General features: G+C 48.6%; 1 protein-coding gene across 1 annotated transcript in view; it reads right to left on the bottom strand.

Annotated features, from left to right (window-relative positions):
- Positions 1 to 13,090, bottom strand: part of RNF180 (ring finger protein 180) — a 66,336-nt gene extending 53,246 nt beyond the window's left edge. The window contains exons 1-2 of the mRNA XM_040419623.1: positions 13,009 to 13,090; positions 7,884 to 8,011 (exon numbers count right to left, since the gene is read on the bottom strand). Of these exons, the coding sequence (XP_040275557.1) occupies positions 7,884 to 7,988 (105 nt within the window). The 5' untranslated portion in view covers positions 7,989 to 8,011; positions 13,009 to 13,090. The remainder of the gene's footprint in view (positions 1 to 7,883; positions 8,012 to 13,008) is intronic.
- Between the last annotated feature and the right edge of the window lie 6,039 nt (positions 13,091 to 19,129).

The following is a 19,129-nucleotide window of genomic DNA, read 5'->3' as shown; positions in this document are numbered from 1 at the left end:
TTAGGAGAGGTAGAATATTTAGGAGAGCCCACCACTGTCCACTCAGGGGAAAAAGTGGGTGGCTTTTTCTTGGGAGGGCTATCTGTCGCCTCTGCAGAATGGAGCAAGGAGTGTTTAGAGAGAAAGTTTGTTGCTTCATTGGGGGTCAACAGAACATGAGTTGAACCATTACAGTGTACAGTTTGACCGGAAAACACCATTTATAAAGGGATCTTTTGCCCTCCCAAAATTTGTGTCGTTTTTGTAAATTCTCTTCTTCTCGTCAGAGTGACAGTAGAGAGGTCTGTAAATAGGGAAATTTGCTTGAAGTGATCGGGAATATCCGTTGCTTTTGCTGCTGCTTTCAAGAGGTTATCTTTTATATGATATTAGTGAAGTCTTGCTATAATGTCTCTAGGAAAGGAAGCAGAAAGTTTTTTTGGGTTTTGGAATCCTGTGGACTCTATCTATTAGAAAATCTGCATCTAAGGGTAAGGCTACTTTCACACCTGTGTTTAGGTCGGATCCGTCTGGTATCTGCACAGACGGATCCGCACCTATATGCAAACGCTTAGATCCGTTCAGAACGGATCCGTTTGCATTACCATGAACAATGCAAACGGATCCGTTTTGACTTTACATTGAAAGTCAATGGGGGACGGATCCGTTTGAAAATTGAGCCATACTGTGTCAACTTCAAACGGATCCGTCCCCATTGACTTACATTGTAAGTCTGGACGGATCCGTTTGCCTCCGCACGGCCAGGCGGACACCCGAACGCTGCAAGCTGCGTTCAGGTGTCCGCCTGCGGAGCGGAGGACAAACGGAGCCAGACTGATGCATTCTGAGCGGATCCGCATCCACTCAGAATGCATTAGGGCTGGACGGATCAGTTCGGGGCCGCTTGTGAGAGCCTTCAAACGGAACTCACAAGCGGAGCCCCGAACGCTAGTGTGAAAGTAGCCTAAAAGTGCAGAAAACAGATCCCCAAGATATTCTTGGAGTTGAGAATCTTGTACCGATTCCGGTATATTTCTAAATCGAATATTGTTCCTCCGTGATCTGTCCTCTAAATCTGCCAATTTGAGTTTTATGGCCACTATGTCATCTTCTGCTGTATTATGGGCATCAACCAAGTTGTTATGGGCTGAGGTAAATTCCTCCATTGCCTCCATAAATGTGCTGTGCGGTCTCCTATGGCAACAATGTTAGACCTCAAAGATGATGGGGCAGATCGGAGGTCATTGTTAAAAGATTTCTTAAGATCAGCTAACAGTTCTTTCATAGCCTCAATTGTGATAGGGGTGGCTGACAGGCCCAAATCTGTCAGGAAGCAGGGGGTGTTACCCCTACTCTGGGACCACGGGCACGGCGCAGGGCACGGCTTCCCCTTCAGCTCGGTAGAACACCTGGTGCCCGAGGTGTGGGTGCACGGCGGTTGCGCAGTACACAGGCTGCTCGCACATTTCCGGGTGCATAGCGTTCCTGCATTATCCGGCTGTCAGGTGTGAGCCTTGCTGAGGGAGATTCCCAGTACACACCTTCCACCTTCCTCGCCTGCCATTGGTTCCTGGGGAGGGTGGTTCCTACCTTCCCTGGCTATAAAGACCTGGCCTGAGCTCTGGTTCATTGCTGAGTTATTCCACCTTATGGTGAACACCTAGCCTCCCTGCAGATCCTTCTATTGCCTGTTGTTTCTTTGTATCCTTCCCTGCTACTGACCCCTGGACTGTCTTCGCCTTGAACCTTCGCTGCCTGCCTCGACCCGGATTGGACATTGACTACCCCTCTTGGATTATCCCTAAACTTGTACCCCGTTCTGGGCTGTCAGCTGCTTACTGCCAGTGGGTTCCGCATCCCACTACTGGCTCCCTGGGAGGTTCTGACAGAATAACTCAGCCTTCACCATGGAACCCAGCAAAAGCAGTGGATCCCATGACGGCCATGGCCCAGCAACTTAACCTCATGACGCAGGCCTTCCAGGAGATGCAAGCGAGTCATGAGCACCTGCTGCAGAGGGTTGCCACACAGGAGCAGCGCATCGCAGAGCGCACCGCGCTACCACCCTCTCCTCCCCCGCCGGCGCGCACCCTGGAAGTGGTCTCTAGCGAGCCGTCAGTCAGCCTCCCTGAGCGGTTTTCAGGAGATCGGAGGAAGTACCGCTCCTTCATCATCTCCTGCGAGCTGTTGTTTTCCCTGAAGCCACGTACATATGCCACGGACTTCGTCAAGGTACGCACGGCAATTTCCTTGCTCTCAGGGCCCTCCCCAGACCTGGGCGCACCAACTCCTACTAGCCGATGACCCAGTGCTGGCATCCTGGAAGTCCTTTGCCGCAGCTATGCAAAGACTTTATGATGACCCCCTGCGTTCTTCAACCGCCAGGGGTACCTTGCGCACCCTCCGCCAGGGCAGACGTCCAGTGGAGGATTACATCATGGAATTCCGTGAGGTAGCCCCGGATACGGGCTTGAACGAGGTGGCCTTGATTGACCAGTTCCGCATCGGTTTGTCCGAGCAGCTCAAGGATGAGCTCGCCCGCATTGGGGTGTCGGGCTCCTTGGGGGGCCTGATGGACTCAGTAACCCACCTGGATCGCCGCTTCCGGGAAAGACGACAGGAGCGACATCAGACCCCGCCTCTAATGGAGCGCCGGTTGGAACCCTTAAGGCTTCCTGTTCTTGTGGCGGCAGACGGTAACCAGGAGGAGCCGATGCAGATCGGGGCTGTTCGGGGTCCCCTGTCCACGATGGAGAGAACCAGTAGAAGAACCTTGCATCTTTGTTTATACTGCGCAAAACCGGGCCATTTCCTGAAGGACTGTCCCATCAAACCTCCCGAAGGTAGGCCGGTGACACCCACGGTATGCATTAACCTACCTATGTATAACAACTCGTCTCATCTCACCATCCCTGTTTCCCTGCAGCTGGGCAACAACAATATTGATCTCTCTGCCATCATTGATTCGGGCGCAAGCAGCTGTTTTATGGACAAGGATCTGGCTTCCCAACTAGGCATCCCGTTGCGCCCTAAGAAGAACCCATCCCAGCTTCATCTGGTGGATGGCAGCACCCTAAAGACGGGACCTATCGCCATGGAATCACATCCCTTGTTCCTCCGCATCGGCCTTTACCATTCGAGAAGATCGTGTGGGACATCGTGCCTTCCCCCTTGTTTCCAGTCATTTTAGGCATCCCCTGGCTTAGGAGACACAACCCCACGATTAACTGGACCTCTGGCTCCATCACCTTCACGCCCCCCCTCCGGTTCTCCTATTCATGCGTCTCCGGTTCCTAGCCCTCCTACGGTTCTTGGCACCGTTGAACACAGACTACCCGACAAATATCAGGACTATGCAGACGTTTTTGAAAAAAAAAGAGCAGACGCCCTTGCACCACACAGGCCTTATGATTGCCCCATTGACCTGCTCCCTGGAGCCCCACTGCCGTACGGACGCTTGTACAATCTGTCCCGAACCCGAGACCAGGGCCCTGAAGGACTACATAGAAGAGAGCCTAGCGAAGGGGTTTCATCCGTCCCTCGACCTCTCCAGTTGGGGCCGGCATCTTCTTTGTGGGGAAAAAAGATGGGGGTCTCCGGCCCTGTGTCGATTACCGGGCCCTGAACGACATCACCAAGAAGAACCGGTACCCACTCCCTCTCATTCCCGACTTTGCTGGACAGAGTTAAGGATGCCCGTTTCTTCACCAAGATCGACCTCCGTGGGGCCTACAATCTGATTCGTGTCAGGGAGGGGGATGAGTGGAAGACAGCATTCCGCTCACGGTTTGGGCACTACGAGTACCTTGTCATGCCCTTTGGGCTCTGTAACGCCCCTGCCACTTTTCAGTGCTTCATCATGACGTCTTCCGTGGACCTGTTGGATACCCATGTTGTGGTATATCTGGACGATATCCTTGTCTTCTCCAGATCACTGCCACAACATGAACGGCATGTCAAATCGGTGCTGCCAGCGTCTGCGGACCCACAGTCTCTATGGCAAGCTTGAAAAAAGCACCTTCGATGTCTCGTCCATTGAGTTCCTGGGCTACATCCTATCCCCAGGTCGAGTGGAGATGGACCCCAGGAAGATCCAGGCCGTCCAGAATTGGCCTGTCCCCCGCAATCGGCGGATGGTGCAGCAGATCATTGGTTTTGCCAATTTTTACCGCCGATTCATTCGGAACTTTTCAGCGATCTGCACTCCCATCACTGCTCTGACCAGGAGCAACACCTGTTGAATGGACCCCGAAGGTCCAACAGGCCATTCCAGCACCTTAAGAGGCTGTTCACACAGGCACCTATACTGGTACAACCGGACGCCTCTTGCCCGTTTTTTCTGGAGAACCGACGCCTCCGAGGGGGCTATCGGGCTGTTCTCTCCCAGGTCCAAGGGGAAAAGGGCAGCTTCTCCATCCCGTTGCCTTTTATTCCCGCAAACTCACCGGGGCCGAACGCAACTATGATGTGGTGAGAGGGAGCTGCTCGCCCATCAAGGACGCCCTGGAGGAATGGAGACATTTGCTGGAAGGAGCCGAAAACCCTGTGGTGGTGTACACCGACCATCGCAACCTCGTATATCTCCGCAGTGCCAAGCGGCTGCGTCCTCGACAAGCCAGTGTGGGCTCTCTTTTTCTCCCGTTTTCGCCTCCAGATTACCTATCGACCGGGATCCAAGAACGGCAAGGCTGATGCCTTGTCCCGTATGTGCTCCTCCGAGGCCGATCCTGCACCTCCGGAACCGATCCTGCCAGCCGCATACTTTCTAGCCACCCAACACTCCTTGATCGAGAGGATCCGACGGGCCCAGCATGCCCGCTCCAGAGGAGGCAGCCCATCTGCCAATGAAGCAGGGGCTTTGTTACCACCAACAGTGGATCTACGTCCCCAGTCTCCCAGCGACTGCCTGTACTACAGCTCACCATGACCACCCACAGCAGGCCACCGAGGAAGGCGCAACACCACGGAATGCATCCTACGTCCAGTTTTGGAGGCCCTCTTTGGCAGCCGACGTACGCTCCTTCATAGAGTCCTTGTTCCGTGAGTGCACTCTACAAACATCCCACCTCAAACCTGTTGGGGTTATTACAGCCTCTGCAGAGCCAACCCTTCCATGGCGCAACATAGTCCATGGATTACATTGTGGACTTACCCCGCCTTCACAAGCCTGTACACCATCATGGTGGTGGTGGACAGATGTACCAAGATGTCCCACTTCATTCCGACCTCCGGTCTCCCCGACGGCCCAAAAAAAACCTCAGAGTTGTTCCTCCAACACGTGTTCCGGTTGCACGGGCTCCCTGATTCCATCGTCTCAGACCGGGCTCACAATTCACCTCCCGCTTTTGGACCAGTTTTGCCGTAGCCTTCATACTCACTGCAGCCTGTCTTCTGCCTATCACCCCCAGTCCAATGGGCAGACCGAAAGGACCAACCAAACCCTCGAACAGTTCCTTCGCTGTTACACATCCCATCTACAAGACGACTGGGTGAGCCATCTCCCCTTCGCGGAATTTTCCTTCAACAATCAGCTTCATCCTCCACCGGGCTCTCACCATTCTATGCCAACTATGGCTATCATCCCGCAACTCTCCCGGATCTCCCCCTTGATGTCCCAGTGCCTGAAGTGGCTCAACGACTCCGGCTCCTACGAGAACTGAGGCGGACCCTAACGCAGCAACTCCAGGCCGCTCAGCAGCGGCACAAGATGCAGCAGCAGACCGTAAGACGCACAGAATTCCCCAGGTACAAAGACGGGACAAGGTGTGGCTTTCCACACAGCACCTCAAGCTGTCCTGTCCCTCCCGAAAACTGGGACCCCCGTTACCTTGTCCCTTTGAGATCGTGAGTAATGGTCAACAACGTTGCAAGCCAAGCTCCAGTTGCCTACTTCCCTGGGAATCCACCGGTATTCCACGTGTCCTTGTTGAAACCACACCGTGCCAACCCGTTCCCGGACCGGGCACCTGCTCACCACCACCTATCCAGGTGAATAACGATGATGAGTATGAAGTCCAGGAGATCCTGGACTCCCGCCGTGGGGTCCTGGAGTATCTCATCCACTGAAGGGGTGGTACGGTCCGAGGAGCGTTCCTGGGAGCCCTTGGGATGTCCATGCGGCCGCCAAGGTGCGGGCGTTCCATCGGGCTCACCCCGAGAGGCCTTCCCAGGGTCGCGTCGGAGGCCGCTCCTTGGTGGGGGGCTCTGTCAGGAAGCAGGGGTTGTTACCCCTACTCTGGGACCCACGGGCACGGCGCAGGGCACGGGTTCCCCTTCAGCTCGGTAGAACACCTGGTGCCCGAGGTGTGGCGTGCACGGCGTGGTGCGCAGTACACAGGCTGCTCGCACATTTCCGGGGCATAGCGTTCCTGCATTATCCGGCTGTCAGGTGTGAGCCTTGCTGAGGGAGATTCCCAGTACACACCTTCCACCTTCCTCGCCTGCCATTGGTTCCTGGGGAAGGTGGTTCCTACCTTCCCTGGCTATAAAGACCTGGCCTGAGCTCTGGTTTATTGCTGAGTTATTCCACCTTATGGTGAACACCTAGCCTCCCTGCAGATCCTTCTATTGCCTGTTGTTTCTTTGTATCCTTCCCTGCTACTGACCCCTGGACTGTCTTCCGCCTTGAACCTTCGCTGCCTGCCTCGACCCGGATTGGACATTGACTACCCCTCTTGGATTATCCCTAAACTTGTACCGCGTTCTGGGCTGTCAGCTGCTTACTGCCAGTGGGTTCCGCATCCCACTACTGGCTCCCTGGGAGGTTCTGACAAAATCTGCCCTGCTAAAACCCTCTTGTATGGGGGAGAATGAGGAGGAGAGCTCCTTGGTAGGGTTAGGTGACTTGCCTGGAGATTTGTCCGAGATGCTGGATGGAGAAAGGCCCGAGGGGAGATCTAGGGGAGAGGCTGCAGAGGAAGCACCTCTATGTCTGCACGCTGCACTCTCCTGTTTACCGGCGCCATCTTGGATTTGTGCAGGGCCGAAAAAGGTGGTAAGTTTGGCTGGCGTATATGTTTTTTTCTTGCCCCTGGTCATCTTGGACATATCCTCTCCTTCTTTGGCACTTCACAGAGTGGTTTCAGAGAAAAAAGATCGGCTGTATACTTCCCTGTGAGCCGCTGTTAAGACTGCTACTGACGGAGCTACAGGAACATGCGTGCCAAGCCACGCCCTCTGCAACTTTAGTCTCCCCCATAGTGTTAAAAGTTTCACTTTCTCTTATCCAAGAGAGCTCTGGTTCCTGTTTCCCCATCCTGCCATAAAATACCCTGAACCATTCATAGAAGGAGTGTGTGGGGGGTGGGGGGGGGGGGGGGGAGGCTCTTCCAGAAATTAACCATGTTGTGTACAGTGATATACAGAGATGTCACCTTTTAATTACAATGACCTAACCTCAGAATATCAATATCTAATTGGTGGGGATCCAACTCCTGGTAACCCTGCCCATCAGCTGTTTGAAGTGGTCATAATATCACAGGCTGAGGAAGAGGTCTTTGACACTGATCAGCAGGTGGTGCCACCAATCGCATATTGATTACCTATACTGAGGTTAGGTTATTAATTTTTCAGTTCCAGAAAACCCCTTTAATTGACAACTACTGTAGTTTGGGTTGCAAAATTGTTGCAATTTTTGCTCATCTTTGATATAATCCACATAACTGATTTTACAAATGACCCCTTTAAGGCAACCCTTATAAGAAAACTGTGCCACATTAAGGGGTGTTCCCACCAAAGACTTGTCTGACAGCTGGGAATGCTCACTATGGGGGTGCTATAAAAATCTTGTCTGCTATATCCCCTTCAAAGCACAAAGAATAAAAAAGAGGAAATGTATAAATCAAAGGCTCATTATAGACAGAGCATCACTATAGACAAGCATTATCCAATACTCCAATACTGACCAGAGTTTCTGTGCATTCTTCATCGTTGATGATACATGTCGAGTTTGTTACATACTTTCTACATTTCCAGCAACGTAAAAGGAACGCGGTGCTTCTGTAGCTCATTTTACTACCGTATATACTGTATTCTGTAAAGTAAGCAAAAAAGGGAAATGCCGTAAGTGTCAGTGTGTTTCCATAAATACTGTAGATATACTGTATTTTTCGCCCTATAAGACGCACCGGCCTATAAGACGCACCTAGGTTTTTGGAGGAGGAAAATAAGAAAATATATATTTTTAACCAAAAGGTGTGCTTTTGGTGGGTTTTAAATTAATGGTGGTCTGTGCATGACACTATTATGGGGGATCTGTGGATGACGCACTGTCATGTGGGGGATCTGTGGATGGCACTGTTATGGGGGACCGGTGGATGGCACTGTTATGGGGACCTGTGGATGGCACTGTTATGGGGACCTGTGGATGGCACTGTTATGGGGACCTGTGGATGGCACTGTTATGGGGGATTTGTGGATTTTCCTCACCAGATTCTGACCCCTATAACTTTTTTATAGTCATGTCTACGGGGCTTTCAGTTTCAGTTTCAAGTTACGCATGACTTCGTGAATAACTAACGTCTGCTCATCTGAGCCCATACATTCTAAGGCCTCTTGCACATGAACGTTTTTTTTTTCCCCATTTACATTCCGTTTTTTTGCTTTCCGTATACGGACCATTCATTTCAATGGATCCGCATAAAAAAACGGAAGGTACTCCGTATGTCTTCCGTTTCCGTATTTCCGTTCAAAGATAGAACATATCCTATTATTGTCCGCATAACGGACAAGGATAGTACTGTTCTATCAGGGGCCAGCTGTTCCATTCCGCAAAAACGGAATGCACATGGACGTCATCCGTATTTTTTGCGGATCCGTTTTTTGCGTACCGCAAAATACTGAAAAAGCCATACGGTCGTGTGCAAGAGGCCTAATACTGTACAGAGACAAATTTCCGTACAGTATTAGGGTCCATTGATACGTCTGTAGAATGGGTCCGCATCCATTCCGCGAATTACGGAACGGGTGCGGACCCATTTATTCTCTATGGGGCAGGAATGGATACGGACAGCACACAGTATGCTGTCCGCATTTATGGAGTGCGCCCCCGATCTTCCGCTCCGCGGCTCTGGAAAAAAATTGCAATTGCGTACAAGAATAGGCAGTTCTATGGGGATCCTGGCTGGATGTATTGCAATTTTCGGATCCGCAATAAACTACGGACGTGTGAATGGAGCCTTATTCTGAAGTTTAGAATGAAGCGACTTTGGATGAAGCGTCCGAAGCTAGCTTTGCTTAACACTAATCATTATCCTCCCAACTCTGGTGCCACAAAACTTTCACTCTGCCGCTACTCCTAATACTGTGCCCCCAAAAACTATACTGCAGAAATTATACTGCCATAAAGATAGTCCCCCTATAGTAGTATAAAAGTCCCACCAATTGCAATACTTCTCTCCCAGAGTACCCTCATTAGTAACAGTGCCCCCAATAATGATAATACTTCCGAAGGTGTGTCCATTAGTAGTGCTCCTATATTGTGCCAAATAATAATGCCCACCATTGTGTACCCAGTACTAGCAAGGCAACTCTATAACACCCCTCTAAAGCCCCCTCCCTGTAGTGCCCCAGACCTTACAGCGCCCAAACCTTATAGTACCCTCCTGTCATACCCACAGTTCTTAAACTGCCTCCCATAGTGCCCCTAGACCTTATATTGCTCCTAAATCTTATAGGACCTCCCTGTGATGCCCACAATCTTTATGGTTCCCCACTGGAGTGCCCCCAGTGCTTAAACTGACCCTATAGTACCCCCAGACTTTATAGTGCCAACTGTAGTGCCCACAGTCCTTAAACTGCCTCCTGTAGTGTCCATAGTCCCTATAGTGCCCCCTATAGTGCCCACATCCCTTATAGTGACCCCCTCAAGCCTAGTTACCTGACGCCTATGAAAGAGAACGGCGGCACAGGGAGCAATTGGCTCCTGTGTTCCACAGCAGAGATTCAATTGTATCGCCGTCCTGAGGACGGCGATACATTTGTACTGTATTTCTGGACTATAAGACCCAACTAGGATTTACAGGAGGAAAATAAGAAAAAAATGTTTTTCCATCAGACTTCAGATCAGACCCTCCTCACACACCCCAAGCTCCATCAGCCTCAGATCAAACCCCAACCTCTATCAGCCTCAGATCAGACCCCTGACTCCCCCAGCCTCCACCAGACCCCCAGCAGTCCTCAGATCAGGCTCCCATCAGCCTCAGATCAGATCCCCATCAGATCAGACCCCCATCAGACTTCAGATTAGATGGTAAAAAGTATAAAATAAATAAACTTACCTTGGTTGCTCCAGACAGAGCTGCCATTCAGCATGACTCCCCACTCCCTGGTTGTCTTCTGGTCCCTGCTGCACTGTGACCTGGCATCACACAGTGTCAGGTCATAGTGCAAGCCCACGTGCACTATGTCCTGATGCAGTACACAGTCAGGACATAGTGCAAAGCAGGGCCCAGAAGAATACCAGGGAGTGGTGAGTAGAGTCAGTGCAGGGCTTACCTCACTGTTACCTACCCCTATAGCATGCTGATAACTGTTTCCATAATGGAAGCGGTCATTAACATTCGGAGTATAAGACACACTGCCATTTTTTCCTCACTTTTAGGGGGAAAAATGTGCGTCTTCTATCTCTGGGCAGTACATCCGGTGCCCAGGTCCCGAATGTTTTAACTTAGAGACGCCCCACACGGCTGCCACTGCATCCCCATGATGCTAGGGAGGCTCGTCCCCGTCGTAGCCTGGTATTGGCGACTCACGGATGTTGATCCGTGCAATGGGGAGATGCAGTGGTGGCCGTGCGGGGATCCAGAGTGACATGGGTGCTGGGGAGCAGATAATACATACGAGGGGCCTGTGCATTGGGTGGTGGTTCATTATAGGAACTGGATAACCCCTTTAAGTCTGACATCTAATGGTCGTTTCCTTGTAAGACAGATTCATATTCACTAAAACTGATCCAAATAATATATGCATGAAAACATGGTGCAAGTGAGATGAATTATTGCACAAGTCTCCATGAAAGTAAACAAATTGTGGTGCAACTCACCATTCAAAACAGAGACAGAAAAGTACGCCAGCCCTGGGGTGACGTAGACATTAGACTGTTTTTACGACAAAATAACCTACATAAATAGAACGGAAAGTAGGAGAAAAAGTTTCAAAACTTCTGGATTTGTCTTAAAACTCAATATAGACACAACAGGCAAATGCCTCCAAAACAGGTGCAAAAACAGTTGGTAAAGGAGACTTAAACAATAGACAGTCGGTAAACAGGCTTTTTTTACTCATGAGAACAGGCACAGACACTTTAGTAAATGTGCCCCATTGTCTTCCCTGGGACTGATGGGATCTTCCAGAAAAACAATGCGACATGTTAGGCTACTTCCACACTGGCGTTTTGAATTCCGTTTCTGAGATCCGTTTCAGGGCTCTCACAAGCGGTCCAAAACGGATCAGTTTAGCCCCAATGCATTCTGAATAGATAAGGATTCGTTCAGAATGCATTAGTTTGGCTCCGTTCAGTCTCCATTCCGCTCTGGAGGCAGAAACTGAGCCAAACGGTTCCGTCCTGACTTACAATGTAAGTCAATGGGGACGGATCCGTTTTCACGGACACAATATGGTGCAATTGAAAACAGATCCGCCTCCCATTGACTTTCAGTGCAAGTCAAAACGGATCAGTTTGCATTATCATGAACAAATGCATGGTAATGCAAACGATCCGTTCTGAACAGATTCAAGCGTTTGCATTATCGGTGCGGATCCGTCTGTGCAGATACCAGACGGATCCGCACCTAACGCAGGTGTGAAAGTAGCCTTACACGACTAGAAATGTCCGGTGTAACGTTACATTACCCTACTTCGTGAGATTTCCCTACCTTGTAACTTCCGGTCGCAACGGAAATGACGTGAGGAGGCGTGCCGGAGTTGTGCCGATCTGTGCATGCGCAAAACGACGGTTTAGGGAAATCTCACAGCGGAGTTCAGCTGGACACCGGGACACTGCGCATGCGCCGGAGAGCCTCACCAGCCTTAGGGTAGGGAAAAATTACGGCCCAGTGCGCAAGCGCGGCTAACTACAGGACATCCATCCAATCTCCGCGCCTGCGCAGTGTGGGGGTAGGGAGATCTGATGGCCATTTTTTTCTGTTAAATAAATTATATAAATTTAACAGAAAAAATAGCCATACAGATCTCCCTACCCCCACACTGCGCAGGCCGCGGAGATCGGATGGATGTTCTGTAGTGAGCCGCACTTGCGCACTGGGCCGTAATTTTTCCCTACCCTAAGGCTGGTGAGGCTCTCCGGCGCATGTGCAGTGTCCCGGTGTCCAGCTGAACTCCGCTGTGAGATTTCCCTAAACCGTAGTTTTGCGCATGCGCAGACCGGCACAACTCCGGCACGCCTCCTCACGTCATTTGCGGTGCGACCGGAAGTTACGAGTTAGGGAAATCTCACGAAGTAGGGTAATGTAACGTTTACAACCGCACTGGTTGGAATGAGCATGACCAAGACTCCGAGTACTACCCTGGCCCCTAATTCCCAGACATGAACCAACTGTTCATCTGTAGGACCACCTCGACTGTTATGTTTGCTCCATGGATCCTCCCCCCTCCAGCCGCTGTGACATTAAGCTGCACAATCCCTTTAATGCAGTATGTATGACAAGAACTCTGCGGCAACAGTGAGGCCAGGGGAAGTTTTCTGGTTGCACACTATGGCTTTCCAGCAATAATAACAGTAAGGCACAGTAACACGTAGCACTAGATCTTATATTCCTGATTCCTACATGTATACGCTGTACTGCGGTGATCTGGCACCTGCAGCTTACCAGCTGCTGAGAGCTGTAGTTTATGCAACTAGGAGTTGTAGTTTCACAACAGATGAAGATGTGTAGGTTGCAGACCACTGATGGCTGCTGCAGCCTGGACACTAGCTGTGGCAGACAGGATTAGCTATGTACATGCATATCTGATTTGTCATGATAACTCTGTACAACAAACACTACAGGTGACATAACAATGTATCAGTACCTTGTCCTGCACGGCTGCAGTCTGCTATGTGGGTATAACCCTCAGGAAAGACTCATGTAATCTAGTAATTACGGTAATATCAGATGTGGCCTCCACAGTCACAGGCTGCACTCAACTTCCTGGTACTAGAAAGTCACCTGACATTTAGTCACCCAATAAGGGATAGAGAAGCACAGCTAATGCAGTCCATGTACCGTATATATGCGTATATAGCAGCCTCTCTCAATGCCCAGTATTCTCTTGGAGTTGTATATTATAGTGACTTGTGGGGCATAGTTGGGTCAGTCCAGTTACAGGTATAAGTACTAGCATTTTACTGGACATGGTCCGTGGTAGCACAATCCATAACAGAATTCTTAGATAAGGGCACACAAACGTATTTTCTTTCTGTGTCCGTTCATTTTTTTTTTTTTTGTGGACCGTATGCGTAACCATTCATTTCAATGGATCCGCCCAAAAAACTGAAGTTACTATGTGCATTCTGTTTCCGTAGGTCCGTATGTCCGTTCTGCAAGAAAATAGAACATGTCCTATTATTGTCGGCATTACTGACAAGAATAGGATTGTTCTAATAGGGGGCCTGCTGTTCCCTTCCACAAAATATGAAAGGCAAACGGACGTCATCCCTATTTTTTGCAAATACCTTTTTTTTGAGGAGAGCAAAATACATACGGTCGTGTGCATGAGCCCTTACCCGAACCTTGAACCCTGAACTTGAAAACACAAGTTTGCTCATCCTTAGGCCTCATGAAAAAAACGTATTTTGTTTCCGTGTCCATTCCTTTTTTATGCGGATTGGATGTAGACTCATTCATTTTATTGGGTCCGCAAAAAATGCCGACAGCTCACCGCGTGTTGTCCGCATCCATATGTCCAGTCCGTAGCCCTGCAAAAAAGATAGAGCATGTCCTATTCTCCGTTTTGCAGACAAAGATAGGCATTGTTACAATGGATCAGCAAAAAAAAAAAAACGGATGCAATACACATGCCAAATGGACATCACACGTAATTTATGCTGATCCATGTTTTGCAGACCGCAAAAACTCATATGGTCGTGTGAATGTAACCTAACTTGTATTTTTGTAGATAAGGTATACATGATTTTATGATCACCTTTTAGTGAGGTAAGGAGATCATTGTGGATTTTTTTTTGTGTGTGTTTATTATGTGGGGTAAATTAGGTATTATTTTAATTGTTTGAAGTTTTCTGGATGCCAGTTATGTTTATTTGTTTGTTTATCTTTATCTGATAAGTGGGAAAAGTTTGAGTGTTTAATGTATTTTTTTTATATTTAATTTTTTTTTATTAAACTTTTCTTTTTTGTCCCATTAGTAGACTTACTATAGGATCACTTGATTATTTTGTACTTGCAGTGTGTTGCATGTTATCCTAGGCTTTCATAGATGGTAGACATGGAGGCCATTATTAGCATCTCTCAGTTACTCTTTCGGTCATAGAACATGCGGCTCGACATACTCTATTTGCAACAACGTGAATCCTTCTGGATTCGTAAACTTACGCCAAAAGGGCTCAATAGGGAGTGTGGCTTTTTAATTTATGTATGACATGTACTCATCCTTATCCTTTTTTTTCACAGGCCCGTCGAACTCCCATGACCCTAGAGTAAGGGCTCGTTCACATGACCGTTGGTGTCCCGTTCCCGTATTGCGGACCGCATTTGCGATTTCGCAATACACGGGCACCGTTCCGTTGTCATTCTGCATTGCACATTCAATTTCAATGGGTCCGCAAATTCCGGAGATGCGGAACGGAGCACGGAACAGAACACTACGGAAGCACGTTTCGTGCCTCCCCACTTGAAAAGGATAGAACATGCTGTATCTTTTTTCGGAACGGAGGGATTGCGGTGCCCGTGCATTGAGGACCACAATTTGCAGTTCACAGCACGGGCACGAGACACCAACGGTCGTGTGATCGAGCCCTAAGGGTGAGGCCTCGTCCGCAATTCTGTTTTCATGGACGCATGCTGTCTGCTTTTACTGCATACTGATCCATTTATTTTAATATGTTTGTCCACATTTTTGTGATTTTCTGCGGTTCGGGTGTCTGCAAAAAAATCCACGGAGGCATGCACTACTTTCATCTGTGCCCCAGACTACACACGTCCATTGATGTCTATGGTTCAGTGAAAATCACTGAGACAACATGGATGGCATCTGTGGTGTGTCCGTTTTTCATCGAAGCCAGATAGAAAATGCTCACACTGAGAGGGAAAGCTGGCAGATGGACCAACCACGGATCCTTTATCTTCACACATTATGTAAGGACGTTTTAATTCACCTATGTCAGTCATACTGCCACAGAGGTGTGGACAAGGCCTGAGATCTTTCCACCCATTCCTCTCCCCACATTTTCCCTATATCCTTCTCTCCTTCCCCTCTCCCTTGATTTCCCTTAATCTATCCTCCCTTGTGTCCTTCCCTTACCACATCATTCCCCCTTTCCTCCTACTTAAGACATTTTATTAAGTATCTGTAGGGACATTTATCATTATGATTCCCCATTTGTGTTATCACTTAACTATATTGCTTTTGTCATCCTCCTTATTTATAATTTTTCATGTTATCACGTACCCCTTCACTCTATTCTTCATACTAGCTCAGTGGTTACTAGCTTAGCGTCTTATCAATCATATCGGTCTTTCATCCTGTACAGTGATCCCTCAAGATACAATGGCCTCAGGATACAATATTTTCAGCGTACAATGTTCTTTTCTGACCCTTCGTAAGTTGAAACTAGACTCAACATGCAATTAGAGTTGAGCGGACACCTGGATGTTCGGGTTTGACGGGTTCGGCCGAACTTGAGAAAAAAGTTGGAGTTCGGGACCCGAACTTGAACCCAAACCCAAACCCGAACCCCATTGAAGTCAATGGGGACCCCAACTTTTGAGCACTAAAATGACTGTAAAAATGTCATGGAAAGGGCTAGAGGGCTGCAAATGGCATCAAAATGTGGTTAAGAGCATGGCAAGTGCTCTGCAAACAAATGTGGATAGGGAAATGACTTTAAATAACATAAAATACATAAAAATAAAAAATAATAATCTTGATCTAGGAGGACGAGGTACATATGGAGTAGGAGGTTGAGGAGGCGGTGGATTTGGCGGTTTAGGTGGAAGCGGCAGTGGAGGAGGTAGCCTACACTGGTTTTTGGTTTTAAATTTTATTTTTTTAATTAGGGTACACCCCAAAACATTGGGAAATATAACCTGTGATAACCCCCTCCAGTCATGCTAAACACATGTTCAGACAATACACTGGCTGCAGGGCAGGCCAGCACCTCCAAGGGGTAAAGGGCAAGCTCAGGCCATGTGCCCAATTCTGAGACCCAGAAGTTGCAGGGGCTGACCCCTGTCAGTCAGTTCGTGTAGGCGTGTGCACACTTACTGCTGCCCCACCATGTCGCATGTCCCCGTGATGTTCGCGATCCAATTTGATATCTGCTCTATCAACTTTCTATGTTCTGTTATGCGCCTACCATGATGATCACGGGTGGCGGGGAATCAGGGTTCCAGGCCGAGAGGGAGCGTGAGAAAGAGAGACCACATCCAAGGTAGGATTCATTTTTTTAAATTTTAAATTATAGAGTTGAAATATGGGAGAAATTATTAAAGCATAAAAGTGTGACAACTTTTCAAAGTTTAAAGGGCTTCTGTCACCCCACTAAAGTCATATTTTTTTGGGGGGCTAGTTAAATTACTTATATTGCGATATATGAAATTATAATGGTGTTACTTACTTTGATTCAGCAGTTTCTTCTAAAAACGAAGTTTTATAATATGTAAATTAGGTCTCTACCAGCAAGTAGGTCGGCTACTTGCTGGTAGCAGCTGCAGAAAACCGCCCCCTCGTTGTGTTGATTGACAGGGCCAGCCGGGATCTCCTCCTCCAGCCAGCCCTGTCGGCATTTCAAAAATCGCGCGCCTGTGTTCATTCGGCGCAGGCGCTCTGAGATGAGGAGGCTCGCCTCCTCAGCACTCCCTCAGTGCGCCTGCGACGATGACGTCTTCTATTTCGGTGATGTCATCGGCGCAGGCGCACTGAGGGAGTTCTGAGGAGGCAAGCCTCCTCATCTCAGAGCTCCTGCGCCGAATGAACACAGGCGCGCGATTTTTGAAATGCCGACAGGGCTGGCTGGAGGAGGAGATCCCGGCTGGCCCTGTCAATCAACAGGAGGAGGGGGCGGTTTTCTGCAGCTGCTACCAGCAAGTAGCCGTCCTACTTGCTGGTAGAGACCTAATTTACATATTATAAAACTTCGTTTTTAGAAGAAACTGCTGAATCAAAGTAAGTAAGACCATTATATTTTCATATATCGCAATATAAGTAATTTAACTAGCCCAAAAAAAAAAAAAAAGACTTTAGTGGGGTGACAGAAGCCCTTTAAGCATTGAATGAAAGGATGTGTCGCGCATTAATTACTGAATAATTTATTACATTTTATTCCCTGTCACCCCTATACATAGCAGGTGTTTATTCACGTCTAAAATTGCATAATGGCAACCCAAGAATGTAACAGAAAAATTATTGAAATTTATTAAGCTGTCAACTAGGTAGAGGAGGGGTATATTACACCCAAAAATTGTTGAATTTCACAAAAAAAAGTAACTGACAAATATTTTTTTTTAAACCTGTCTACTAGGTATAGCAGTGGTACATCACACCCAAAAATTCGTGAATTTCACCAGAATATATAACTGACAATTTATTTTTATTTTTTTACCGGTCTACTAGGTATAGCAGTGGTACTATACACACCAAAATTGGTGAATTTCACCCGAAAATGTAAATGACAATTATTATATATTTTTTTAACCTGTCTACTAGGTATAGCAGTGGTACTATACATCTAAAAATTGGTGAATTTCACCAGAAAATGTAACTGACAAAGTAGTGAAATGATATAAAATAAAATACGTACAAATAAAAAAAATAAAATTGATTTATGAGGTGGAGTTCCATATGGAGTAGAAGTTTGAGGAGGAGGTAGGTGGAAGCGGCGGTGGAGGAGGACGAGGTAGTGAACACAGGTTTTTGGTTTTAATATTTTTTTTTTAGTGTGTGAAATATCCAAAATACAAGAATGAGCAATTGCGCTGCAGTATAACAATGGTTAGTGCTGGTATACATATCTATTCTGCACAAGGTACGGACAAGTCCTGAGGGATCCATGCCTGGTTCATTTTAATGAACGTGAGCTTGTCCACATTGGCTGTGGACAGGCGGCTGCGCTTGTCTGTGATGACGCCCCCTGCCGTGCTAAACACACGTTCAGATAATACACTGGCTGCAGGGCAGGCCAGCACCTCCAAGGCATAAAGGGCAAGCTCAGGCCATGTGCCCAATTTGGAGACCCAGAAGTTGAAGGGGGCAGACCCGTCATTCAGTACGTGTAGGAGTGTGCACACATACTGCTCCACCATATTGGTGAAATGCTGCCTCCTGCTAAGACATTCCATATCAGCTGGTGGTGGTGGTTGTTGTGGCGTGCTGACAAAGCTTTTCCACATTTCGGCCATGCTAACCCTGCCTTCTGAGGTGCTGGCGGTGCCCCAGCTGCGTTGGCGACCTCTTCCTCGTCCTCTGCCTTCGCCTTGTGCTTCCACTATGCCCCCGCTGTCAGGTGGGAATGCCACCAGCAGCGCGCCTACCAGCGTGCGCTTGTACTCGCACATCTTACGATCACGCTCCAGTGACGGAATTAAAGATGGTACGTTGTCCTTTTAACGGGGATCTAGCAGCGTGGCCACCCAGTAATCAGCACAAGTTAGAATGTGGGCAACTCGGCGGTCGTTGCAGAGACACTGCAGCATGTAATCGCTCATGTGGGCCAGGCTGCCCAGAGGCAATGAAAAGCTGTCCTCTGTGGGAGGTGTATCGTCTGTGTCCTCTGTTTCCCCCCATCCACGCACCAGTGATGGCCATGAGCTGGTCTGGGTGCCACCCTGCTGTGAACATGGTTCCTCCTCCTCGATCTCCTCCTCCTCCTTCTCAACCTCATCATCCTCCAGAACTGTGCCCTTGCTGAACAATTGTGTACCCTGGGTTTGTGGGTGCAGGAACCCACCCTCGGAGCCACTTGGGAATGACTGGCCGC

Source organism: Bufo bufo, chromosome 2 (assembly GCF_905171765.1).
Source record: "Bufo bufo chromosome 2, aBufBuf1.1, whole genome shotgun sequence".
NCBI lineage: Eukaryota > Metazoa > Chordata > Amphibia > Anura > Bufonidae > Bufo > Bufo bufo.
This window is presented reverse-complemented; position numbering and strand designations above follow the sequence as displayed.